Source organism: Budorcas taxicolor, chromosome 21 (genome assembly GCF_023091745.1).
Source record: "Budorcas taxicolor isolate Tak-1 chromosome 21, Takin1.1, whole genome shotgun sequence".
Taxonomy (NCBI): Eukaryota; Metazoa; Chordata; class Mammalia; order Artiodactyla; family Bovidae; genus Budorcas; species Budorcas taxicolor.
Window position 1 is genome coordinate 37840832 of NC_068930.1, and position 26155 is coordinate 37866986.

The 26155-nt window shown below is 55.0% G+C and overlaps 1 protein-coding gene across 1 annotated transcript in view; it reads right to left on the reverse strand.

The window, feature by feature from the left end:
* Positions 1-18224: 18224 nt before the first annotated feature.
* ARID3B (AT-rich interaction domain 3B) overlaps positions 18225-26155 on the reverse strand; it is a 47882-nt gene continuing 39951 nt past the window's right edge. Inside the window, exons 5-9 of the mRNA XM_052659699.1 lie at positions 24862-25045; positions 23355-23623; positions 22996-23250; positions 21462-21560; positions 18225-20600 (exon numbers count right to left, since the gene is read on the reverse strand). Of these exons, the coding sequence (XP_052515659.1) occupies positions 20437-20600; positions 21462-21560; positions 22996-23250; positions 23355-23623; positions 24862-25045 (971 nt within the window). The 3' untranslated portion in view covers positions 18225-20436. The remainder of the gene's footprint in view (positions 20601-21461; positions 21561-22995; positions 23251-23354; positions 23624-24861; positions 25046-26155) is intronic.

Sequence of the window (26155 nt, forward strand, 5' to 3'; positions counted from 1 at the left end):
GCCTGAAACCGGCTCCCGGTCCCCCTCCAACCAAATGCACCCAACTCCCCAGTATAAAAATTCAGGAACCGCTTCTAGTGTGCAGTTGGTGCCCGAGAGCCTGGAAGCCTTCGCCCCTAGATCCTGGGCCGTTAGCAGTCCGAATTGCCATTCTTGCGTGGGCCTCGAAGCTTGGCCCATGGCCTGTGGCCACAACAGCCAGGTTTCATCTAAGGGTTTCATCCACTCAGTCGCGGTGGGAGGACCACCTCTTTGTGCTGCCCGCAGATCCTGTGGCTCCTGGAAGCCTGGATCACATTGGCAGCTGAGGGAGGAGCAGCTCAGAGAGGTTTCTGTCCCTAGCCCTGCTGTGGGCACCAGGCTCTGAGGGGGTAAGTCGGGCCCTCTTCCCACTAGCCCTCCTACCATGGAGAACCCAGGAAAAAAACAGAGCTTTCTTTTTCAAAAGTAAAATAGAGGACTTCCCTGGTGACACAGTGGATAAGAATCCATCTGCCAATGCATGGGACATAGGTTCAATCCCTGGTCCAGGAAGATTCCACTTGTCTTGGAGCTAGAGCCAGAGCTCTAGAACCCCAGAACTGCAACTACGGAAACCTGTGCACCTCGAGCCTTTGCTCTGCAAGAGAAGCCAAGCAATGAGAAGACCGTGCACCCCAAGGAAGAGTAGCTCCCACTCACCGCAACTAGAGAAAGCCCGAATGCAGCAATGAAGACCCAGTGCAACCAAAGAATTAAAAAATAATAAAATTATTTTCTCTTTTCAATTCCTGGTTATACTTCTGGAGAGGGTTGGCATTATAATTTTTTTTTAACTTTTTATTTTGTATTAGGGTATAGCCAATTTACAGTGTTGTGATAGTTTCAGGTGAACAACAAGGGATTCAGCCATACATGTACATGTATCTATTCTCTCCCAGCCAAACAGAATGTGGCTTTTCTGGTAGCAGTATTGAAGGCAATTAACTTAAAGGAGGGCTTCCCAGGTGACTCAGTGGTAAAGAATCTGCCTGCCAATGCAAGAGACGCAGGAAACATGGGTTCAGTCCCTGGGTTGGGAAGATCCCCTGGAGAAGGAAACGGCAACCGACCCCAGTATTCTTGCCTGAAAAATCCCACGGACAGAGGAGCCTGGTAGGCTAGGCCATGGGGTCACTTCCTCTCTACAATCTTAAGTCCAGCAACTGTCCTGCCTGAAATCCTACCTTAGAGCCTCATTCTTTTGTTTCTTTGTTCCTAAAAGAACTCGCACCTAGAAAAAAGAGAGGCAGAGTATCAGGCACTTGAAAAAAGTAAAGTATGGGCAACTTCTTCATCCCTAGTTCACACACCCACACCCCTCATTCCTCCAGTGCTGGATGGTTGAGACCTTGGCAGTGGATGGCTGAGAAGCTCAGGGCCTGAACCACCTGCAGAGAAGGTTTACTCCACATCCTCCACCCCTTAGGTCCAAGCTCTTTCTCAGAGCCTCAACCCATGTGCCCGCCCAGTCTTTTCTGTGCCACACCAAGGAGATGCCTCTGCCCCGCACTCTGCCACTAGCCACCTGAGCCTCACAGCAACTCCAGCCCCTTTCATCTCTCTTGTGCCCCCCTGGGCTCTTGGCTCAACTTACCTCTCTCCAGACCCCAGCTTTTCTGATCCCCCTCCTTGTCCTGCTGTTCTTGCTCGGTGTGCCACATCCATCTCTGCCCTTTCCAGGACAGTTAATTTACCTTCAGGCCTTAGCCCAAGGGTCACCTCGGGAAAGCCTTCCTGGGAGTTCCCAGGGCGGGTCAAGCGCCCTTCTCTCTGCTCCCGCAGCCCTTGGTGGCTGTGCTTTCTCTGCACTGGCCACACAAGCTCAATGGCCTGGCCCGTGCCACTCACTACTGTGATAAATCCTCAGTCTTCATCCTCAAACCAAGCCAGGCAAGCTCAAGGTCTCAGTAATGGCTGGGGGCTGCCCATAGAGAGTCCCTGCCTCTAAGTGGGAAAGACAGAGCACCCAGCCAGGGTGGAGTTATGGGTGCTGTGCCATGAGCTGGTCCTCAAGGTCCATTTTGAAGATGATTTGTGTGATGGTGAACCCGAGGGGGACAGCTGAGGAGAGAGCTATAGGAACCTGAGCCTGGAGTTCGGAGAGGAGAGTCAAGGTGTCTAGAAGGGAGAGGGCCTGGTGGGTGGAGGTACATCCCGACGGAGGCAGGTTGGGAATGTATGTGAGGAGTAGGCAGGTCAGTTGTGGGTAAGGCCCCATCTTCCAGTTGAAGCCATGAAAGCTAGAGAGGTGCTGAAGCAGGGACTTGAACTGAGGGCTTCTGACCCCCTGTATCAGAGCTAAAATGCAGCAGCTCCCCAAATGTTCCCTTGCCCCCTGCCACTGCTATACTCCCACAGTAGGAAGGAGAGCAGCAGAGTGGGGGACCGTGGGCCCAGGTCGCAGTGGACTGACTACCTGTGTGACCTGGGGCAAATGAATCCCAAACTCTGAACTTCCGCGCCTCCCTACCCCAAACCCGGGAGGAACAAATGAACCCGCAGTTGTTCAGCATTGGCCAGGCCATAGTCAGCACTCACAGATCATGGAATCTGTTGGAACTGAGAACTGTTCAGGAGGTTGAGGCTGGTGTTCATTTGAAATCTGAATCACCAGGGAGCATACTGGGCGAAAGGTTGGGGTTGAAGGGTTTAAGTGCCTGCTCAGCCCCAGGGCCTCAGTTTCCACATCTGAGGAAGGGCCTCCCCTCTGTCCTGTCGGACCCACGGAAGCAGAACCCCAGGAACTGATGCCTGGCCTTGCCTGCTGTCCCCATCACACCCATTGCCCCTGGCCACTGGAGTGTGCTTGCCACTGAGCCCCACTGAAGGATACGGGTGAAGGTAGGGGAGGCGGGCTTGGCAGTCTCTGGTGCTCCTGCTGAGGCCTGGCTGCTCTTTTCCTGGCAGGTGCTCAGACAGGGCCCCTGAGCAAGCCCGGACGCAGAGAAGGGTGTGGTTGGCAGAGAGCAGGTGGCAGTGGGCCAAGCTAGCTGGCTGCCCGCGGGCAGCCCTGGAGGCCCGTCTGACCAAGCACAGGTGCTGCGGAGCGGGGAATGCGAGCTGGGACTCAGCAGGGCCCAGTGAGCTGCTGGCTCTGAAGCAGAAAGTAAAACTCTGGTCCTCTCCCCCGATCCTCCTTGCTGGTCCAGAGTCCCAAGGATGTCGCCTGAGCAAACAAAGTCCCCTTACTAGACTGAAAACCCCAGAATGGTCAGGGCTGGGGCCCACGTCTGGTGTCATATTCTCAGGAAGAAATCTTGTCAGGGTCCAGGGCGTCCAAAGGAGACAGAGGGAAATGGAGTCCCCAGTAGGGCTACCATGGTGAAAGCGTCATCTGTGAACGGACCCCTCGGAGGTGTCTGGTGCGTTGCCTGCTGAGGCTGGGAGCAGCAGACAGACGCAAAGGACCGACTGGGGAACCTCTGCCCCTCCCCTCCCGTAAGAGGGAGGAGGTAGCTGGTTTCAGCTCAGTGGACAGGAGAGTTTCCTCAGAAGCCCAGGCAGCCCTGGTGAAGCTTTAGTCCCCAGGGAGGCAGAGAGGGTTATGCAAACTGAGGCTTCTGGGGGAGATATCCAGCACCCCCACCCCATGGGAGCCACCTTCAATGGCCTAGGAGCCTAAGCCTTTAGTGGCCTGGGGGTCTTAGCCCACAACTGACCCTTCTAGAGCCCTGGCTCCCTACCAGACCAGGAGGGACCCTGGGGACCCAGTTGACCTGCCTGTCAACTCTCCAGCATCCCACAACAGCATCCCCTGTACTTTTCCTGGAGCTCCAGAACCATGAGGAGCTGGGTGGAAAAGGGGATGTGTCTTGAGTCCAACTGGAGGTGGAGGGTTTCACATCTGGAGCTGGCAGTGACAACGGCTGGGCAGCTCCTCAGAGCCTCAGGGCACAGGTCCCTACTGGGCCCCCAGCTAGGCTTATCACAGCTGGTGGGGGAGGCAGGACCTGCTTTATCAGGGGCTACAGACCCTGCCCTGCTGGGGGTGGGGGATGTGTGTGGTGAGGCTGGACCCACCCTCTCCAGGGGTTGGTGCTGCCTTCAGCCCTTCCCCTCCACGCCCCCACCAACCCAGCAGGTGGAATGCTCTGAGGTCTGCCTGGAGCAGCAGCAGCACCAGCTGTAGGAATCACAGGGACAGAGGAGTGGAGGAGGCCAGACAAGGACACAGAAGACCAGTGATGGTGCCGGGAGGTGGGAGAGGGTGGAGTGGCAGAGGATGGGCAGAGTCCCTTCTGTTCCCACTTTCCTGCTACTGCAGACAGAAGTGGAAAAGGCCCAGCTGTGTCTGGACCGGATGAGCCAGACTGTCAGATGAGCTGACAGTCCCCTGGCCCTGGGGGCCCCTGAGGTAGGGATGAGCAGAGGCCCCCTTCAAGTGGGAGCCTGGTATGGGCCTGAACACTAGCCCCCCTACACCTTCAGCCCTCCCTGTACTTCATTCCCAGGTCTTCATTCTTGGAGCAGTAGCTAGGGAAGGAGGGTGGCACAGGAGATGCTGGACACCCTCTCCCTACATTTGGGAAGACCTGACTCCTCTCCAGGTTCAGATGGGAAACCAGTCGAGAGGGCAGGGAAGAGCTTGTTCAGGGCCCTAACAGTGGGTCTGAAGACTGGGAGGGGCCCCTAGACTGAGTGTATCTGCAGGAGATGCTGGTACTAGGCCAGGAGCCATGGTGGGATGGCCTCAGGGCCCAGATGGAGTCTTGATGGGGGCAGCTGAGATGCCCACGGGCTCAACTTTCCTGCAGAAGCCGCTGTTGATGCTCACCCTGGGGGGCCACAACAGGGAACTTGTCAGCCCTGCAGGGAATCCAGGTACTAACTCAGCCAGGCTGTGCCCACCTGTGCTGCGGGAAGAGAAGCAGGGGGCCCTGCTGTCCTTGGGGATCCTGAGGTTGAGGGGCCCTAAGGACACCATGGAAAAGAATGATCAGGAGGGACAGCTTGGAGCAGGGCCCCTACACAGCTCTACTCTCAGTGAGCACCGTTCACATTGTAGGTCCACCAAAACAGCACCCTCTGCTGGTGGGCATCGAGGAACTGTCCAGCCTTAAATCATTTGGTCCAGAATTGAAGCCTGGAGTTCTGAGAAGCCTCTGTGGGCTGTGATGGTCAAAGGAGGGCCCTGGAAGAGTTGAGTCTCAGACGACGTGGAGGTCAGGAACTCAGGAGGAGGGAGCTGCAGGGGTAAAGGCCCAACGGCTAGCCTGAGCAGACAGATCCCAGGCAGGGGAGCCCCTCACCGGCCCTGAGGCTGAATCATGACTTGGGGCAGAGTGGGGTCTACACAGGCGAACAAGAGACTCTCAGAGGAACTGGGCCAGGGCCACCAACAGCTAGGAGCCTGCTTAGAGCAGCTGCAAGGTGAAAAGACAGCCTTGTGTGGCCCTGGAAGCAGAGCATGTCTGGCTGCTTGGGGAGAAGTTGGTGCTGCTAGCAGCGCTGGGGCAGCCCTGGGCCAGGAGGCTGGCCCACCCCGTAGTGTCCAAGCTGGGCTGGGTAGCAGGTGCTGTTCTCACCACTGGTGGGATGGCCTGTGGGCAGGAGGTGGGCCAGCCTCTGTCAACACAGGCAAAGGAGAGGAGACTAGAGCCCCAAACCCCAAATCATGTGGCCAAGGTCAGATGCCCTTTCCCAGGTATCAGTATTCATGGATACGACATTCTGGATCATTCTTGAGAGCATGTGGGAAACCTGTCAGTGCCAACAAGTCCTGGATCCCCTCCTCATGGCTGAGCCCCACCTGCCAGCCTAGGGCTAGGCCAGAGGGAGGTGAGGTAACCTTAGCTGCGGAGCTCAAGTCAGGATGCTTGCAAGTGGAAGCGCTCAGGACAGAGGGCTTCATGTGTGCAGGGAGGTGTGATGGAGCTGTCTGCCCCACTCCCCATCCCCGCCATCAGAACATTGTGAGAACATCCATGCAACTTGGACAGGAATCACTGAACATGGGTGAAAACGAGGTGATCTGAGGTCCATGCGGTGCCCAGACTGCCCCATCCCTACTACTAGCACACTCAAGGTCTAGCAGGTCCCTGTGCCCTCAGGAAAGAGTTGCAGGGGCAAGAATCACATCTCAGGCTTCACGAGAAGGTGGCTGAGTACCAGAGGGCATGCTGACAGCAGGGAGCAGTGGCCCTGAAATTTACAGAGGAGGAACCGCAGAGGCTTCAGAGGCAGTAAAAGGTCTGGCCTCCCCAGATCCGTGCAATCTGTGCACCCCTTTCCTCTCCTTTCCCATTCTCATCTCCACTGTCCTGCCTCTCCCCGGCATGCTGATGAACCTCCCCCACCCCAGGATGCCCCTGGCTTTGTGCTCCGCTTCTTTCCCTCTGTCTCTTCCTCGTCACGCTCGCGCTTTGTCGTCTCATGCAGTGTGCATGCACTAACCACCCACTGCATACCTGCCCTCTTTCATACACAGAAGAACCGAAGTCAGGGCAGACCATTCCCTGCCCCCCAAAGCTTCTGGTATGGGAGGGGGCACACATCAGGCAGGCAGTTAGAATTTAATGTGCCTGATGAGGGGAGGGGCACTCAGAGCTGCGGGTGGGGCGGCAGACAGCAAAGTCTTCCCCAGAGAGGGGGCTTCTGGGCTTCAAAATCCTCACTGAGGGATGACCAGGCATTCTCAAGGAGCAAAAGCAAAAAGGGCATTTCAGGACTTCAAAGGGTAGTCCAGAGGTTAAGATTCTGAGTGCAATGCAGAGGGCGTGGGTTTGACCCCTGGTCGGGGAACTAAGAGCCCACATGCTATGAAGCATGGCTAGAAACCTTTTTTTTTTCCTTTTTAAGGGCATTTCAACAAGAAGGAAGAGCCATTGCAAAGGCCCAGAGAGGAGAGACATGGAGCTGGGTGTGTTGTGAATAGTCCCTGATCCAGATGAAATGTGGAGTAGGTGAGGAGTTGCTGTGACGGGTGGGACGGGGCCAGAGCACTGGCTTGGGGGTCCCAGGCCCTGTCCACCTGACTTCAACTCCAGCTCCTCCTGGGGGTCCCAGGCCCTGTCCACCTGACTTCCACTCCAGCTCCTCCTGGAGGGGAACTCTTCCTGACCAGCATCCTCCCTTAGTCTCCTGGCCATATGCACATGTGCACAGGCAGACAGACAGTGGGACACGCGCACATACCAAGACACACCTCAGACACTCACCCAGAGACACATGCACATCCTCCCAGATGCACGCACACACAGACACCGAGCAATAGATACAGACGTTGAGGAGACGGCTGAGAGCCAGGGGGTGGAGCACTGTGAGGACCCGGATGGGATGTGTGCTGTGTGATAGGACCCGGACCAGAGTCGCTCAACTGCTGTGCCTGAAGCAGAGGGACAGGGGGTCTCCGCCGCAGCGCTGAGCTGGCCTCAGGCCCCAGAGAAGGTGGCTGTGCCATGTGCTGTGCTTAGTCGTTCAATCGTGTCTGACTCTTTGCAACCCCATGGCTGCAGGGGGTGTGAGGGGTGCCTGGGGCCTCCAGCACTCTCCACCTCTAGTCCCATCCCCCACCTCAGGCTCCTTCCACCCTCCTCTTCTCAGAGTCTCTACTTCAGTCTGTCTTCCTTTGCAATCCCAGGATTCTGTGGGCTTCACTATCCCCAAAATAGAGCTTAAGAATCCACCTTCCAATGCAGAGGACACGGGTTCGATCCCTGGTCAGGGAACTTGATGCCACATGCCACAGGGCAACTAAATCGGTGCACCACAACAATAAAAGCCCAAGAAGGCAAAAAAAAAAAAAAAAAAAAAAAGACTGTGGGCTATGGAACCTGACCACTAGCTTATTAAATCCTGACCCCTTATTAAATCATTACACTATTGTGTGCCCACATTGTGTACTCCATCTCTCTGGGAAGTGAAGTGAAGTGAAAGTCGCTCAGTTGTGTCTGACTCTTTGTGACCCCAGGAACTATAAAGTCCATGGAATTCTCCAGGCCAGAATACTGGAGTGGGTAGCCTTTCCCTTCTCCAGGGGATCTTCCCAACCCAGGGATCGAACCCAGGTCTCCTGCATTGCAGGTGGATTCTTTACCATCTGAGCTACCAGGGAAGCCTCTTTGGGTCTCATCTGTAAAAATCATCTGTAACAGTTTTCCTCCCTCAGCAGCTGGCTGTGAGGGTTAAACTGGACAAGCCTGTAAAAGGCTCAGTGCTGTGCTGGACACGTGGCACATAGTCCTAAAATATTAGCGGCTATTGTTACACTTCACTGCTACTAGTGTTACTTCACACTACTGCAGGCCTGGCCGCTTTGAGGCAAAAGTCCCCCTTCTGAATCAGGGTCCCTTTAGGGCCAAAGAGCTGCCATGGGGCTTTGATCTTATGTACCCTCTGGGTTAGCCTGTTAGGGCTGCCACCCTCCCTCCTAAGTCACTTCAGTTGTGCCCGACTCTTTGTGACCCTATGAACTATAGCCCACCAGGCTCCTCTGTCCATGGGTTTCTCCAGGCAAGAATACTGGAGTGGGTTGCCATGTCCTCCTCCAGGGGATCTTCCCAACCCAGAGATCAAACCAGCACCTCCTGCGGGTACTGCATGGCAGGCAAATTCTTTACTGCTGAACTACGGGGGAAGCCCCAAGAGCTGCCATAACCCAGTACAAGGTGGGACTTCACCTACAGAAACTTACCGACGTAGCGCTGGAGGCTGGAGTCTGAGATCAAGGTGTCGGCAGGGTTGGTTCCTTCAAAGGCTGTGAGGGGGCCTCTAGTCCCACTGCTCCCCCAGCTCCTGGCGGATGCTGACAGTCTTTGACACTCTAGCTCAAAGAGGCATCGCCCCAGCCTCTGCCTTCACGTGAATAAGGCACTCTCTCTGCACCCGTGTTTTTAGATTTCCCCTATTCATAGGGTTGGATCCCTAGGTCAGGAAGATCCCCTGGAGAGGAAATGGCAATCCACTCCAGCATTCTTGCCTGGAAATCCCATAGACACAGGAGCCTCTTTGGCTTACAGTCCATGGGGTTGCAAACAGTCAGACACGACTGAGTGTCTGAGCACAGCACAGGGCCCACTCTAATGAGCTCATTTTAAATGTACTTCCGTACAGACCCCAACTCCAACTGAAGTCCCACTCTGGGGCATTGGGGGTTAGAATGCAAACACCTTTTTCTTTCGGGGGCACAGTTAACCCACGACTCCTTCCAATGTGCTTCCTGCTACCTTCTTTTGAAAATCTTTTCCATTCTTCTTCTTCCTTTTATTAAAAAAAAAATTGCTTATTTAGCTGTGCTGGGTCTTAGTTGCAGCATGTGAGATCCAGCTCGCTGACCAGGGATGGAATCTGGGCCCCGTGCATTGGGAGTTTGGAGTCTTTGTCCTGGACCACCAGGGACTTCCCCCTGCTGCCTTCTTGTTGGGTGGGTTGGATGTGACTTGGGATCTTGGGGACCCAGATGTTCTTTGTCTTGTTTTTCCCCCTCCTTTAATTCCAGGACCCCTGACACAGCTGCAGAGGCTGGCATGTCCACAGGAGGGGCCACTTAGTGAGCCCCCAGACACCTCATCCACATAGGGGTGGAGGAGGCAGATTGGAGTCCAGGTTGGAAATTGGGCTTCTCTCTGCATGCCAGGCCCTGCCCAGATGGAGGAGCCTGTGTGGGGGTAGAGGGTGGGGGTGAGGTTCCCCTCAGATGGGGCTGCAATCTGTCCTTCCTTGCCTGGCCCTGGCTAGTGACAGAAGCAAGATGCAGGCTTTGGAGAAGAAAAACAACCAGAGGCTGCCAGAATCCAGATGGAAGATGGAAGGAACTGGGAGCTGTCCGGGGTCAGGGGAAGAGGGGCCCATCTGGAGTCAGGACTCCCATGAAGCCCTTCCTGAAGGCCTTAGAGTCTTCCCCAAGCCAGAAACCAGGGACCTGGTGCAAAAAAGCAGGCAGCCCCAGCTCTGTCATAGGGACTAGCCCCCTCCCCTCACGGGGCCTCAGATTTTCTGTCTGCATAATAGGTCCCAAACTCCCTGTCCGGGCCTCTGCAGAGCTGGGGGCTCAGGTCCAGAGTGGGGAGCCTCCTGGGCTGAGGCAGCCCTTCTGCTCACAAATGGACAAGGGCTTTGCACTCCAGGCTGAACGGGATGACTGCGGGCAGGAGCGGGACTCCGAGTCCAGCTGGCCCTGGAAGCTGTAACGAGAGCTGCTAGAGGCAAGGGTCCGTGCCCTCAGGCGAGCGTGACCTAGGTCTGCCCACACCTGAGGAAGGGAATGTGAGAACTGGGACAGTGCAGCCGGCCAAGAAGGGGGCCAATAGCCCAGGTGTCCCCAAGTCTTCCGCATCAGCCCCCTTCCCAAGGTGCAGGCCCCAGCAGAGTACCCAGGCGACCTCCCGGAGTCTGTGCAGGCAAGGTGGGCTCCAGGCCGGTTGGAGGTCTGGGCCCAGCTTGGCTTCTCTTTGGGGACCAGACTGGCATTTACTGAGTGGGCACCAGCCAAGCCCACTCCCCTCAGCCTCCAGTCCACTGTCTGTGGGGCAGGCCGCTGTGGAATCCTCCCTGGGTCTCTTGGCAGCAGGCTTTCAGGAACACAGAGATGGGCTGTGGCCTGCTGGCCTTGGACAAACCCTCTGCTGACTCTGGGCTCAGGTCCCCATCTGTGCGCTGGGAGTGGGCTGGCAGGACTCAGGGGTTCTGACTCCTGGTGATACCGTGACCCTATTTGGTTTACCCAGTGGGTTGCTGTCCCTCGGTCATGCTCTCTCCACCTCTTTATGGCCTGCTTCCCAGTGGAGTGGCCCACTGGCCTTGGTTGGGTTAATGAGGTTCAGAATGGGATGAGGGTAAGGGGCCAGGGTCCTGCCGTCCCCACCAGGCCCCAGGTGCTGCCAGAGCCGAGGCCCACAATGGGACCCAAGGAGTGTCCAGGGTGGGCCCCCTCAGAGACAGAGAGGAGAGCTTGGGAGCAGGCCCCCGCCCACCCTCACAGAAGGTGACAGCTGGCCTGGCTGGCCCTGGCTGCCCTCCCTCAGGGCTGGGGATGAGGCTGGAAGTAGGGCCTCCCAGACAGAGGATGAAATGGTGTGGGCCAGGCCCTCTAAGACTACACTGGGTCCTTGTGCCCAGGAAACAGAGGGTCTGGGACAGAGGCCGAGGCCACCTGGGAGGTGAAGGTGGGGTGAACTATGGAGGTGGAGAGAAGGCTTGTGACTCAGGATCAGGATGTCTCTACTGAGGGCCAAGATCTGAGCCTTGGTGCCCTTGCTCCATCTCGGGGTGGCCCTGGGTGGAGACCAGGCACTCAGTCCTCACTGGCACAAAGCAAATGCCTCAGGGTCAAGGCTCTGTGGCCCCGACCTGGTGCAGGGACTGCATGTGGGGAGACAGGGAAGGATGTGGAGACTGAAGGGGATTTAGGGACTTGGGCTTACTCTCAGGCAGCTCTCCGGTGGGGTGAAATCAGTCATACAGGAAGCACTGAGGGAGTATCACCCATCAATATTTTTGGATTCAGGGAAATTTTTAGTCACTGAAAAATTTGGAGGGGAAGAAAACTGACCACCACCAACTGACTAGATTAGCATGAACAAGTCTGCCTTCGCTAAATCTCTGTTTCTTCATCTGCAAAATGGGGATACTGACAGTACCTACTTCAAAGGAAGATGTGAGGATCACCGTGCCTATTTCTGGTGCCCCTGAGCTTCCTTATACCTGGGGTCCAGTTTGGGGATCAGTATTAAAGTCATAAAACCAGAGACAGACCCAAGATCAACTGTGTAGGGGGGCTTTAGCCACATAATCTATCCATTGTTCCACCAACAAGGCATTGTTCCCACTTCTTATTAAGTTCAGGAAACAATCGGATATAATGAGCAGTCACCAATGACAGACAATGTAGCATGTTCACAGCCTGGAGCTTATGTACTGTTCGTGCTCGGATACCGCACTAACAGTGATAGGGCCTCATCCTTATGACTCTGCATGGAAGAGCTGGCTGGGGGCTCCTTTGCCTCAGCTGCTCTCTGGGGATCCTGAGCAAAGCAGGGCAGGTCCATCACTGGACCCTCAGGCTGGGAACTGCATCCTCAGGAAACAGGAGCTGGTGCAGCTCTGAGCATCAAGGGCTCCAGTGCTGGGAGAACAGGCACCTCCAGCCAGCTCTCAGCTGAAGGCATCATTTGGGGATTCTCCAGGGGGGCACTCCCTACCTCTCTGTGTGATCCAGGCCCAGTTTCTCTCTCTGTCCTTGTCTCTCCATCTGCAAACTGGAGGGAAAGTCAGGGTCCTGAAGGGTCCTTCCAGTGTGGGCCTTAGCTAGTTCACCTGGCTTCCTCAGCTGCCCGGCCTTCCCTGAGGCTACTCCATACCTGGTACCTGCCCTGCCCCTGTGCCCTCTGTTGGGGGAAGCCTCTGCCTTATCCACTCCCAGACCTCAGCCACAGACCTGGAACCACAGAAGAGAGGAGTATCTCAGAAAAGCTGGCGGCCAGGGCCAGTGCCCAGGCTGGGGAAGAAAAGTGGTGTGGAGACTGAGGCCCAGAGCCACTAGGGAACAGGCTCACAGCCTCGCCCTACAGCACGCGATTGAGGTCAGCCCCCGGCCCAGCCCCAGTAAGCCGGGCAGTCCTAGCACAGAGGATCTGGACTGACAGGCCTCAGGAAACCAAGGAGTGGGGACAAGGACTCTTGGGGAGAGGGGAGGACCCTGTGGCTATGCCTTTAGCCACCAAGGACAAGCTCTCTGTCAGTCTATTGTAGGTAGCTACAGTCAGAGGCTGTCTTTGTCCCCCCACCTGCCATGGGGCCTGCAGTGCTCATGTGGCATAAGGTTCCTGACTCTTCATGGGTGAGGACTGCCTGGCCCTTTCCCAAAGGGACCCTGTGGCTCAGAGTAGAGCTGGGCAGGGAGTGGCCAGTGGGGATTCTGGGATCCTTGTGGGGCTTGGGTGGCTCACTGATTGCCCCTGAGCCAGCTGAGTGATGGCTAGGACCCTCTGTCTCACTGCCTTGGCACTGGGCTTTCGACTTTTCACAGCGCGTTTTCATTTACTTGTGGTTTACAGTGTCCATTTCACAGATAAGAAACTGCCCAGAAAAGGGCAGTAACTTGCCTGAGGTCACACAGCAAAACAGCAGGTAAGCCCCCTGGTTCCCTAACCTGTCCCAGAAGGGTGGTTTCTTATTTCACACTGTCTATTCTGAGCTTGGCAGCAGGGCCACCTTCAATGCCCACGGGCCAGACCACTTAGGGTTACATCCCCCTCGAGGTCATCTGGCTGTTTTTCTTTTTTTGAACTTCCCTCCCTACCTTCCTATATGCTTCCTTCTCTCAAAGAGCTCTGTCAGCTGGGCCACATGCCCCTAGAATCTTCCTTGATGCCATCACTGAACACTCCCTCCATCAACTGCCTTAAATGAAGCAGGGTTTTGCCGAGGGTGACTCTGGCAGGGTGACAGGACAGAACATCTCTGGGATTGTTTCCCCAGCATTGTCCTCTGCAAAATGTTCTCTGCCATCCCTGTCATAAACAGGCCACTGTGGGGGCTGCCAAATTCTCCATTGAGAGATCCAGCACTGGGTATCAAACCCAACTGAATCAACGTTCTCCTTCTAGGGCCACTTGACTTGGGACAAAAGAGTAACCCATCCAAGGCTGAAGACTGGACACATAAAACTAAACTAGGGACCCTGTTTTTCTGTGTGGAAAAAGCTGGATTTCAGTAAGAGCAAATGGAGCTGACAAGTCTCAGAAAGTTAAATTGGGACAGAGAGATTTTGCTTCAGCCCAAGGGGTCTTGGGCTTCCTTAGTGGTTCAGATGGTAAAGAAACTGCCTGCAATGTGGGAGACCTGGGTTCCACCCCCGGGTTGGGAAGATCCCCTGCAGGAGGGCATGGCAACCCACTCCAGTATTCTTGCCTGGAGAATCCCCATGGACAGAGGAGCCTGGCGGGCTACAGTCCATGGGGTCGCAGAGTTGACAGACTTAGCGACTAAGCACACACACCAGGGGGTCTCATGCATGCACAAGGCATAAACTTGACCTTTGGTTTGGTCCTCTCATTTTGTTCTGTAGCTCAGGCAGCAGGTTGGGCTGGTCTTTGGGAGGGCAAAATACCTTCCATGGGCAGTGCTTCTGGGTTCCAGACCCTTTCTGGGGCCAGCCTGAGGTCTCACTGCCCTAGGGCTCCTCCACACACTCTGGAGTCGGACAGTAAATACCCATCCTTTCTGCTCACATGGACCTTTTTGGATCCCTTACCAGGGAAAACACCGTCAATGCCTCCAAGCCAGAGGACTGGCCCCTGTCCCAAAGGTCCTCCCTGGAGGCCGAACATTGCCCTCCACTGGCTTATCTTAGACCCGGCTCCAGCTTGTTCCCTTGGCACAGACCACCCCACCACCCTTGGCCTTCTTGTGTGTCCCTGTGTCCCGGCTGCTGCGGGGCTTTGTACTCGCCGTCTCCAAGCGCAGCCGGGTGGCCCCACGCTTCCCAGTCCTGCTGGTCTGGTCGGTTCCTTCTCCCCTTCCTTCCGGTGGTGGCTACAAACCTTCTCTTCCAGAAGCCCCAGGCCACCAACCCCTCCTTCTCTGCGGGGAGTAACTTGCACTCCATTTCTCAGGGACGCGGGCGGAGACGCGGTCTGCGCTGGGGACTTCCCTCCACTCGACGAGCGACTGTCCCAGTCGCCCCGCCCCCTCGCCCCATTGGCTGCGCGGAAAGCACATACCCAGCCCTGGCCAATGAGGTGAGGGAGGCTGCGGCTAGTGGCCGGGAAAGTAGTGGCCGGGAAAGCTGGTCCCCGGGATGCTGGAGTCCCTCAGGTGATTCCCTGCTGTGCGCGGCGTGGGGACGATTGGGCCAGAGCGATAATCAGACCCACTCTCTACGCTCTGCTTCCTTCTCATCACCGCGCTGGGTTACCCCGGCCCTAAGTGAAAATAGGTACATGCGGGAGAGGTGGGACAACTGCGTTAAGAGTCTGTTCCCAGCCTGCCGTTCACTACATGTCCCTCGTGCACATTTCTGCCCTTTAGTTTCTTCATCCGCAGAATGAACAAAGTCACTGCCTCACACGTCTGTGGGTTTAGTGTTACATGAGCCTCTGGAGTACAGAATGCTTTGCCTTGCTCGTGGTTAGGGCACAGACCCTGGGTTCCGTTGCCACTGACTGCTCCTCTCCCCGCTCTGGAACCTCATTGCTACTTAGTTAACCTCTCCGTACCTCCCGTCTCATAAACGTGTAGAGGAGCAAACGAGTTAATTCCTGCAAAAAACTTAAAAGCACACCTGGCCCACACCAGTGTTCAGTAATTGGGACTTTTACAGCCTCCTTATCACTGCCAGCTACACATGTCCTACGTTCTGGGGCACACGTGCAGATTTCCTCTGGGGTACAAATCTGGTAGCAGAATTGCTGGGCCCCACAGCATGTTCATGTTCCATTTTACTAGGAAAAGCCAAAGTGTCTTTCAGAGTTAGGCTGATTTACACTCCTCCCAGCAATCTGAGAGCTCCCATAGCTCTCCATCTTGGCCTGGTGTATTTTTTTTCGGCCATACCAGGTCTTCATTGCTGCTGGTGGGCTCTCTCTAGTTGCAGCGAGCAGAGGCTACTCTTGCGGTGACTTTTCTTGTTGCAGTGCTCACACTCTATAGCGTAAGGTCTCCATAGTTGTGGTGCAAAGGTCTAATCGTCCTTTAGTGTGTGTACTCTTCCTGGACCAGGGATCAAATGTCCCTTGTTTTGGACCACTGGACCATCAGGGAAGTCCAAGGCCTGGTATTTTAAGACTACAGCTTGTGACAATCTGATGACAGGGAATGTTTTTTCTGTATGTTTCCCTGATCACTGATGTGCAGTCATTTTATTTCCCCTTCTGCAGAACATCTGTTTATGACTTTGCCCCATCTGCTCAAGCTTTCTTTTTTCACTTTTGTCTTCAGTTCAGTTCAGTTGCTCAGTTGTATCTGACTCTTTGCGACCCCATGGACTGCAGTACACCAGGCTTCACTGTCTATCACCAATACCCAAAGCTTGCTCAAACTCATCTCCATCAAGTTGGTGATGCCATCCAACCACCTCATCCTCTGTCATCCCCTTCTCCTGCCTTCAATCTTTCCCAGCATCAGGGTCTTTTCTAATGAGTCAGTTCTTCACATCAGGTGGCCAAAGTATTGGGAGTTTCAGCTTCAGCATCAGTCCTTCCAATGAATATTCAGGCCTGATTTTTTTTTTTTATTTTACTTGGAGGCTAATTACTTTACAATGTTGTGGTGGTTTTTGCCATACATTCACATGAATCAGCCATGGATGTACATGTGTTCCCCATCCTGACCCTCCCTCCCCATCCCAATCCTCAGGGTCATCCCAGTGTACCCGCCCTGAGCACCGTTTGATGCATTGAACCCGAACTGGCGATCTATTTCACATATGATAATATACATGTTTCAATGCTATTCTCTCAAGTCATCCCACCCTCGCCTTCTTCCCGAGTCCAAAAGTCTGTTCTTTACATCTGTGTCTCTTTTGTTGTCTCACATATAGGGTCATCGTTCCCATCTTTGTAAATTCCATATATATGCATTAATATACTGTATTAGTGTTTTTCTTTCTGACTTACTTCACTCTGTACAATAAGGGCCTGATTTCCTTTAGGATTGACTGGTTTGATCTTAAGACTGCTTTTGTCTTTATATTAAACATTAAAAAAAATTCTGACCACTACTCCTCTGTCAGTTCTGTATTACAAGTATCTCCTTCCAGTTTTTTATTTTTTGGTATCTTTTGATGAACTCTTTTTTTGGAGGGTCTAGTTTGAAGAACTCTTCTCAAGGTCTTAGATATTTTATATATATATATATATTTTTTTTTTTTTTTTTTTTTTTTTTTCCTGTTAGAGTGGAATGGAACTGCAGGCCTGGTGCCTTGCTCTTCCCGGATTCTCCATTTCTAACTGGACCTTTATTCAGCTGCCACTTCTCCCAGCGTCACCTCACATTCACTCCATGCTGTTTCTATTTCAGTGTCTTTGGACCATGCTTCTTATCTGGTGCCCTCCTCCTGTACCAGGCCCACTGAATCTCCATGTGGCAGCCCTGTGATGTGTCACGGGAAGTTGTGACGTGTTATCCCAATTACGGGTAAATAAGTACTAAAGGGTTGGTTATTTCTTTCAAAAATTTTTTAAATATCAGTGAGAGGTTCAAGACTGTCCCAATGTCACTCTCACTTTCCAGCACTTCAAAATGGCAGAGAAAGGTCACAGACAGGCAAGGTGTCTGTTATGGATGGAGGACAATCACAAACCTGCCCAGCGCTTGACCTCTCTGCCTGTTTCTCTTAGTTTTGTTAGTCCCAGGTTGTGCCCACAGGATGTGCACTGCGGTAAAGAAAAGTGCTGAGCAGCCTGGGTCTAGGCCTAAGTTTCAGTGGCAGTGTCCCAGGGTGTCCACAACTAGAATGTCTCCCAGTTCCAGGTCACCCTTCTAGAAAAGCCTCTAAGCCTATGCCCTCCTCAAAACATGTCAGTAGTGTCCTGATGCTCAGAGGATAGTACCCAAGTCCCTCAGCCTGGGCTCCATCCTGGCCCCAGCCACACTTTTGTCTACCGATACTATCCACAGTTTCCCAATGCCAGGTCCTTTGATACCACATGGATCGGTTTGTCCGCTTTTCCTGATGTCTTCAGTTTGCAACTTCACTCTTCCTGCTGAAGTGTCCACCTCTAGGAAGCCTTCCAGGGATTCCCTAGTGAGCTGCTCCAGCATTTACCTGCCCATGGGTTCCAATCATGTTTTGTCGAGAGTTGTGTGTGCCTTCCAGACAAGAGTGTGAGCTCTGCAAGTGTGGGGACTGTACTTACTCAGCAGGAGTTGAAAGAGGGCTTGCTCATGGCCCTGTGCCTGTTGGGACCCTGATGTGATGCCAGGGGTCAGTGCAGGTGGTCACGCATATCAGAGGCACCCAGCTAATACAGAAGACAGGCTGAGAGTAAGCGCTTTGCGCAAACAGTGAGTGAGCAGTGAAGAGAAAGTTCAGGAAAAATCAAGGGATCAGAGGAGTTTATTTAGCCCCTTTTATTCCGAAGTCCCTTGCCCTCTTCCTGTTACTGTCAAATGAAAGAGCCAAAGCACCTGTGTCCTGCTTGAGTGAAGAGGTAGAGGTTTATTGAAATATAAACATTCGAGAACATGTAGATAGAAAACCACAACATATACAGACACTTGCTGCAAGAGGACTTCTGAGGTATTCATCCACTGCCTAGGCTACCCATGTGCTATCACATTTTTTTCCTGGTTAAATACAAGACGGGGAAGGGGAGGGGACCAAGTGGCCCCGGTCAATGGCTGCCATGTGACCTCAGGGCTGCACCGTCCGGAGAGCTCTTCTTGGCCTAGGGCCCCATTCTGGGGGCACTGGCCGGCACGCCTACCCTCTGGCTTTCAGGTTGAGACCCTGCTATTGCCCCTCAGGGCAGCGAGGCCTTGGTGAGAGGGTGAGGCTGGGCAAGCTGCCCAGGGAAAGGGAGAGGATCCAACAACCAGGAAGACTCAGCACACGGTCCCTGTGTCCTCCAGGTGGCAAGGGTCCATCCTTCGTGACCAAAGTCCTGAGAAAGACACACTGGCCAAACGTCTGTGATGCCTTCAAGCGGGCCCAGCGCCAGCCAACCAGGCTCCTCCCTGACACAGACACCAGATGCCCCTCTCTCCTCAGCCCTGTGCCGGCCTGGTGAGGCCAGGAGAGGGTCAGCCCCCAGCGGATGGGGCTGTGTGTGTGAGAGTGTGAGACGGTGCTGGGGGCTAGGGGAGAGATAGGAGATGCAGTCGGTGACGCTGCAGCTCACCGGGCTGAGGTATGTGATCTGGGCTCAAGTGTCTGATTTCCCTTTCCTTTCCTAGCCAGACTGAGCGTGGGGCATGTGTGGGCTTGGGTCCACCTCAGCCTCCCACCGCTACCGCCGGATAATGTCACAGTGGGCGGGGTTTTAGTGAACACTGCAGAGCCGTGTGTGAAAATCACCTCTTCTTCATGACACAGGAGCAGCCTGTTTCACCCCAGCGTGCAAGAGGAGAGACAGAGCTCTCTCAGCATCGCCTCACCCTCTGGGGCAGCTCGACCCCTGCAGGGTTCATGGCCTCCATGCCTGCACCTGCCCTGGGGTGGGAATGCTGAGTCAAGGGGAGATGCCCTGCCCCTGGCCTGGTGAGGGACTGCCCCGCTCTGGTGGGAAATGGGTCAAGGGCCATCCTGACACCGTGTGGTTTCAGGACCCAACCTGCGTGAGAGGGGTCCCTCCATTCCACCTCCTCCCGCCACTGTGATCCCTGAGTCATCTCTCCTGCCGCCTCCCCCTCCTCTTCACTGGGGGAACTTGGGGAAGGGCCAGAGGGGCTGGGGTACCAAACCATTTGCTCGGCTTTGGGGGACATCTGCTTTCATTTCTTTGGTGCTACAGTAACAACAATAAAAATTTTAAAGTAAAAAAACCCACAAAAGTCAGCAAACACATATAAAAAAGATTTCAGAGATGCAAATACTTCCTGAAGAATCAAACATCAACAATTACAAATCTGAGGTATTTCAATGAGCCTGACACTGGCAGGTTTGGGGATGTAGGGGCTGAGGTGGCCCCTCGCCGAGGAAAGGAGGGGCCTGAGGGACAAGCGGGCTGTTTCCTGGGAGAGCTGGCCAGCAGGGACCCATGGAGGGGGGCAGGGGGGCAGGCATGAGGTCTGGGTGGGTCAGGAAAGGGCCAGTGGGGTGGGTGCCAGGGCCTGTCTGGGCCGTCCCCGGGGCTCTGCCTCTCCCTTGGCAGACCCCCAGCAGGCCCTGGGTCCTGAGGACTGCCCTTATCAGCCCTTGCTCGGAACCATTAAAAAGGGGTATGGGGCCCCGAGGACTGCTTCAAGACATGAATTTGAGGGGCCCACACTCCAGGAGCCAAACATGGTAGGCAAGGTGGACTGGGAGGACCCCATCCCATGCTCAGCAGAGAAGGGCCACAGAGGTGTGCTCTTGGCTCCAAGCAGCCCCACGTGGGAGTTAAAGATGGGGGAGCTGAGCAGGGAGAGACCAGCAACCCTGGAGTCATAGCAGAAGGCAGGGGAAGAGAAATAAATTAAAGGGGAAAGGGTGTGGAGAGTCTCCAGCCCTGTGTCAGCTTACAGATTGTCGATACACTGTGCCCGGGATGGGAGGGGGCCTGGGAGCCCTGGGGGAAGCTGGACGCCCACAGACCCTGCCCAGTTCTCCAGAACAATCCCTGATTGGACAACGCTGCCCTGTCAGGCCCCTCCAGCCTCTCCCTGCCTCTAGAGTACAGCAGGACCTGATGGAGCCTGGGCAGACGGACATGTCCAAACTCTCAACATCGGCCAAATGGTGTCTGATGTGGGCTCCGTGAGATGAGGTAAATTCTGTGCATCAACTTCCGCCGCTCTTGAAGGAAGAGTGGGGAGTGCAGAGCTGGGTCCTGCCCCTCAGAGGGACCAGCTGGTGGAGGGCTCTGCACTGGGGGTGCCCCGGGATGAGGTAGGACTTGGCGAGCAGTGAGAACTGCTGCTGCTGCTTGAGCTGCTGCCGAGGCTCTGGGGGGCGGATCCTGTGATGAGGTGGACTGCAGGTTTCTGGGCAAACAGCACACCTGAGCGAGCGGGGAGGGGAGAAGGCAGTGTGAGCAGATGGGGAGAGCAGAGATGGGTGCAGCGGTTCAGTCCCTCACCATCTCATGCTGCCTGACTCTGGGTGAGGCTCCAGGCGGGGAGGTGCGCTTGCTGCCGACACTGCCCTGCCAGCAGGTGCGTCTAAGCTGCTAAGGCGGGCAGTCAATTTGCTGAAAGGCCCCAAAGGCTCTAAGGGAAGTGTTCCCAGACCACGTTTAGGAAGATTAGAGATGAACCCGTCAGAGAAAGGAGACTTGTGCTTCGGAAGACTGTAACGGCGGCCACATTTAACTTACGCATGCATGCGTGCTAAGTCGCTTCAGTGGGGTCCGACTCTTGGTGACCCTATGGCCTGTGTAGCCCACCAGGCTCCTCTGTCCATGGCATTATCCAGGCAAGTTTACTGGAGCGGGTAGCCATGCCCTCCTCCGGGGGATCTTCCCAACCCAGGGATTGAACCTACGTTTCTTATGTCTCCTGCATTGGCAGGTGGGTTCTTTACCACTAGTGCCACTGGGAAGCCCCGATTTAGTTTACAATACAATGTTAAAGGCATGGATGGAGTTGATTATGATTCCTTACATGCAATGACTTTCTTTTAATTAACGAGCCAACCATTGGTCATAAAAGGTTTAGACAAGGGGTCTCTATGACTCCGTCACAGGTGGAGTTAGCAGTCCTGTTAGCAATCCTCAGTCCTCCTCATCCAGAACTACTTGACCTTTGGAACTTTGAGACAGCATGAAAGGAAACCCCCTGGGAAGGTGTTCAGACAGGAGGGGGGCGAGGGGGCCTTGCAGGGAGCCGCACTGAGACTGGCTGCCAGCCTGCACCTCCCTCACCTGCGTAAGTGGTACCATCGATGTCCACAGACATGCTGATGCTCCCAATGCTGCTTGTGGTTAGGTTCAGTGCTGCCGCCGAGGCCTCTGCTCTGTCCTCTGCTGGGGACAAGGGAGATGGCAGGTCCGGTCAAGCTCTTGGGCAGTTTTGTCGTCCCCTCCGAGGCTTGGCCACCCTCCCAGCCTGGCCACAGCAGGCTGAGGCCTCCCAGAGTTAGAAAGCACCCGTGTAACCGTCTCCCAGTGTAAGGTCTGGCAGGAGACCCAGGCTGGTCAGTATTCTATCGCTTGCTTTCTCCACTGACCCACTTCACTTCCCCAGCTCGCTCTGCTCTCAGAGAGGGGTCACATTGGGAAGGAGGCTGACCTCGGCTCACAGCTGTGCACTGATGCATTTAGTGCGATTCAACAAACCCTGAGCACCCATTATCCACCAGATGGGGGGCCAGGATGGGGGGAGGGGTTGGCGTCGGGAGATCACTAAGACCAGCCCCATCCACTGAGAACTCGCCTGGCTCCCTCCTCCCCTTAATTAGACTGGGAGGTCCTCAAGGAGGGGGTCTGCCTATCCAGACCCTGTCACTCCCTCTCCATCTGAGCCATCCACGGTCTATGGAAGGCGGCAGGCACTGGCACACGAGGCCTCTGCCTGGCCCACCTGCGACTCTGTCCGTTCCTGATGTCGAGAGCCAAGAATTCTTCCAGATGAGCTGCTTCATCTATCAGCCTCTGGCTTGTGCACGACCAGGGGCAGCTGGCCTGAGAGGGGGATAGGGCAGAGCCCTGCTCTGGGCCACCATCTCCAGTTTCCTTGGGCTCCTCGCCAAGGGAGAGTGGGACAGGAAGGGGCTGCCTGGGAATGTGCACAGCTCCCTCACACCTGATTTTCCCCCAACACAAGCCTGCTCATGTTTGTCCTGAGAGAGTCAAGAATGGCAAAGAAATGTGTTAGGGGGAAAGGGGAGAAACAGGAATGAGGGGCGTGGGCTATGTGGCTATAGGGATGAGGTGGGGCATCTGAAAAATGTGGAGGGCAAGGGACAGATGTCAATTATGCTGCCAAACTTGTATTTCCTCCTCCCTTCCCTCCTGAGGGCCACTGGCTGCCGGCCTGAGGCAGCTCTGGCCCCTTGCTGGGCCTCGGGAGTGGGGCGCAGTCTTTCTTCCAGGTGGTGGGGCAGTGGGGGAAAGGCGAGCCCTTTAACTGAGACAGATCAAAAGGCAGGGGTGGACAGGGAAGACCCCGCAACTGGCCCTGAAGGTCTCCGGCTCCTTCTCCTTGAACAACTGCTTTTCCTTTTTGCTACAGAATAGGGCATGCCCGAGGAACTGCAGGCACCCTGGAAAATTACCTCAGCTTGGTGAATTGAGGTCTCCGTGGCCACTGAACCCCCAGGTGACTCCCTGGTCTCTAGATCCTTCTGCAGATCGGGTGAGAGGGCTGGGGGCAGAACCTGGAAGGCCCCCACCCCAGTCCCCGGACGTGAACCCACCCTGAATGGAGCCGGGGCCTGGTGCACAGGCTGCTGCTCACCCCTGCCGTTGATCCTGATCTTCATGGGCAGCTGCCGCGCCATGTTGAACAAGTTGCGCTGGAAAGCCTGCTGCACCAGGCGCTGCTCCTCTTCTGACAGCCTGGACACCTTCTTCTCCGGAGGCTCCCCTGACTCCAGCCGCTCCCGCAGCTGCTCCAGCGTGGCCGTCCGGGTACTGGCCTGCTGGCCAGCCAAAGTCACAGGCACAGCCAGGCGATTTGGCACGGGCACGGTGGTCACTGGGACTCCCTCACCTGACAAAGGCACCAGAGCTGGACGCAGCCCACAACCCGCCCTCCCGCCTGCGCCCTGGACCCGGGGAGCCTGGTGCCCCTTCTCCCCCAGGAGCCCTGCAGACCTTTCCTGAGAGGAGCTGCCGGGGACACTCGAGAGCCGCTGGCACTGGTGCCACCACTGGAGCCCAGCCCAAGGATGGGGAAGCGGATCTTGGGTGGGGAGAGGAGGGCAGGGGCCCCGGTGGCGGCGGTGGTTGAGTAGCCGAAGAGGGAGGAACTGTAGCTGGGCCGCCGACCCTCCCTCCTGTTGCCGTCAATGGCCGCCTGCAGCTCAGCAGGGGAGCTCAAGGCTTTCTTCTCGCACTCGTAGGCATAGAGATATTTCATATACCTGGATGGAGGGAAGGAAGGAAGGAAGGATCACCCAAAATGCAGTGCCAGGACCGCCCAGTATAAGCTGATGATCCTCTGCAAGGGGCCTCTGTGGGGCAGGCTCTGTCCTCCAGGACAAAGGAGCACAACCTGGAGAACTTGGTGAAAGAGGAACCCTCAGGATAGCGGGACGCCCCAGCCCAGGCTCCCTAACTGCACCCAGGGCTAAGTGCGGCTGGAACTAGAGTCATGGCTCATCAGGGAAACAGCTAACATCACTAATGTTCTGTGTCCGTGTGGTGCCTTTCCAGTGCCCTGGGAGAAAGGGGAAATGCCATGTTTTGCAATGTCTTTCTGGCTCCTCGATCTCCTAACCGTTCTGAGTCAGCTGTTCAGACAGGCGCAACTCTTCCTGTTGTGTGTAGGCCTAGAAGTGCCGTCCCACTTCGTGTGAGATGCGCCAAGAAAGCAGTTCTCTACCTAAGAACCTTGGGAGGAAGATGGCTCTGCTGGCTGTCGCTCCGTTCCCAACTTCTGCAGGAACCATTTCATTAGATAAGACCCTTCTACTTTTCAGCAAGGCCTTAACATGCCCACCCAAGCGACATACAGCTGATCCTTCTGTCTTCTTCACAGAGCAACATCCCGAGCTCCCAAAGAACAGACTGCCCTCTGGCCCCCCTTCTTCAATGCTCCCCCTGCTCCTGCCACCCTTATAATTAACTCAAATGGGTACAAAAACAGGTCACTAATCCCAGTGGAGGCCTGCCTGCTTTCCTCTGGGTAAGCTGAATGTCAAGAAAAAGGGCCAGGCTTAGAGTGGGGGTACTGTGTAGGAGAAGATGTCTTGGAAAGATTGTGGACTTCAGAGACAGAAGTCCAGGTATGAACCCCAGCCTGCTTACTAGCTGATACGGCCCTGACCGAACGATCTAGGCTCTGAGGCTTAGTTCATGTCATCTGGAAAACAGGGACAAAACCTACTTGGTGGGCTTGCCGGTGAAACGGAATGAATGAAATGAAACAACACGGAAAGGTGAAGCAACACGGAAAGGTGAAGCAACAGCACACAGGACACGCCTGAGAAAAGGCACTCTCAGGTTTACTTAGGTGACCGAGGGATTCAGCTCAGAAAGCTCCTGGCTCTTTCAGGCATTCCGCCCATCTTGCTCACCACACGGTGGAATTTCCTTCCTTCCTTGCCTCAAGGTTAATTCCCTCTTGCAAGCCTCAGCTGCCTTTCCGCGGGCCACTCACTGGGTCCTCAGGGTGAAGGCCGCGCTGGTGATGGACGTGGGCAGGTTCAAGCCTTTGGTGATCTCTCTCCAGATCTTCTTGTTGATGATCTCCACCAGGCCCCCCTTCTCCGTCACCAGCTTATACAGCATGTACAGGTCCAGGATCTGCTTGGCCATGATGGGGATTCGGTTGATCGGGGTCCCTGCAATGGTGCAAGGAGAGAAACACAAGGATAGGTCATTTTCAGACAGAGAAAGAAGACATCTGTGCATGGCTACCTTTTGCTGAGTTGGAAATATGTTCACAAATATGCTCATAAGTGTAATTTGAGTCAAACTCCTAAAGCCTGGAAGCTATCAGACTAGCTGCCAGGTCTCCTCGGAAGAACAGAAAGACAGGCCCAACTCACGGGCTGCGTAGCCTTGGGTAAAACACATGGCCTCTCTGGGTCTGTTCCCTGCTGTAAATAAGAGAGCCAGACTACATGACTTCAAAGATTTTATTTTTTGCTAGCAATATGACTCCTAATGATTTGGAGATCAGTCCTGGGTGTTCACTGGAAGGACTGATATTGAAGCTGAAACTCCAATACTTTGGCCACCTGATGCGAAGAGCTGACTCATTTGAAAAGAACCAGATGTTGGGAAAGATTGAGGGCAAGAGGAGAAGGGGACGACAGAGGATGAGATGGTTGGATGGCATCACCGACTCGATCGACATGGGTTTGGGTGGACTCCGGGAGTTGGTGATGGACAGGGAGGCCCGGCGTGCTGTGGTTCATGGGGTAGCAAAGAGTCAGACACGACTGAGCGACTGAACTGAACTGAATGATCTGGCAACTCAGTCCTCTAGAGCTTTCAGAAGTCATTCGGCTGCCTCCCCAGTGAACTAACTCTTTCCTGACCTCTGCACAGGGGAGGGCCGGTCCCACTGTCCACCTGGACAGCCCCCGGGCTTCTCTTCTGCAGCTCTCAGCGCCGTTTATAGCCGTGCTTTAATTTATTTGCATCCTGCCTTGTTTTCTCCTCATCTCTTCTCCTGCTGCAGGATAGAGAAATGGGTTTTTTCCCTCTCCTGTGTCTCCACCATGTCAAAGGAGCTGCTGGGCACACAGGTCTCCAAGGGGATGAAAAGCCACTCAACAATTCTCTCCCCACTAATCACTCCACCCCCTCCCTGGCCTCTGAAAGAGGGAGGGTCAGAGCTGCTTCCGCCCTCTGGCCCCGAAGGGAAGTGACAGGAGTCAGGGACTTGATTAGGAAACCTGGCCCGGAGCAGGAAGGCCCACTAATGAGCACCCAGGGACGGCAGG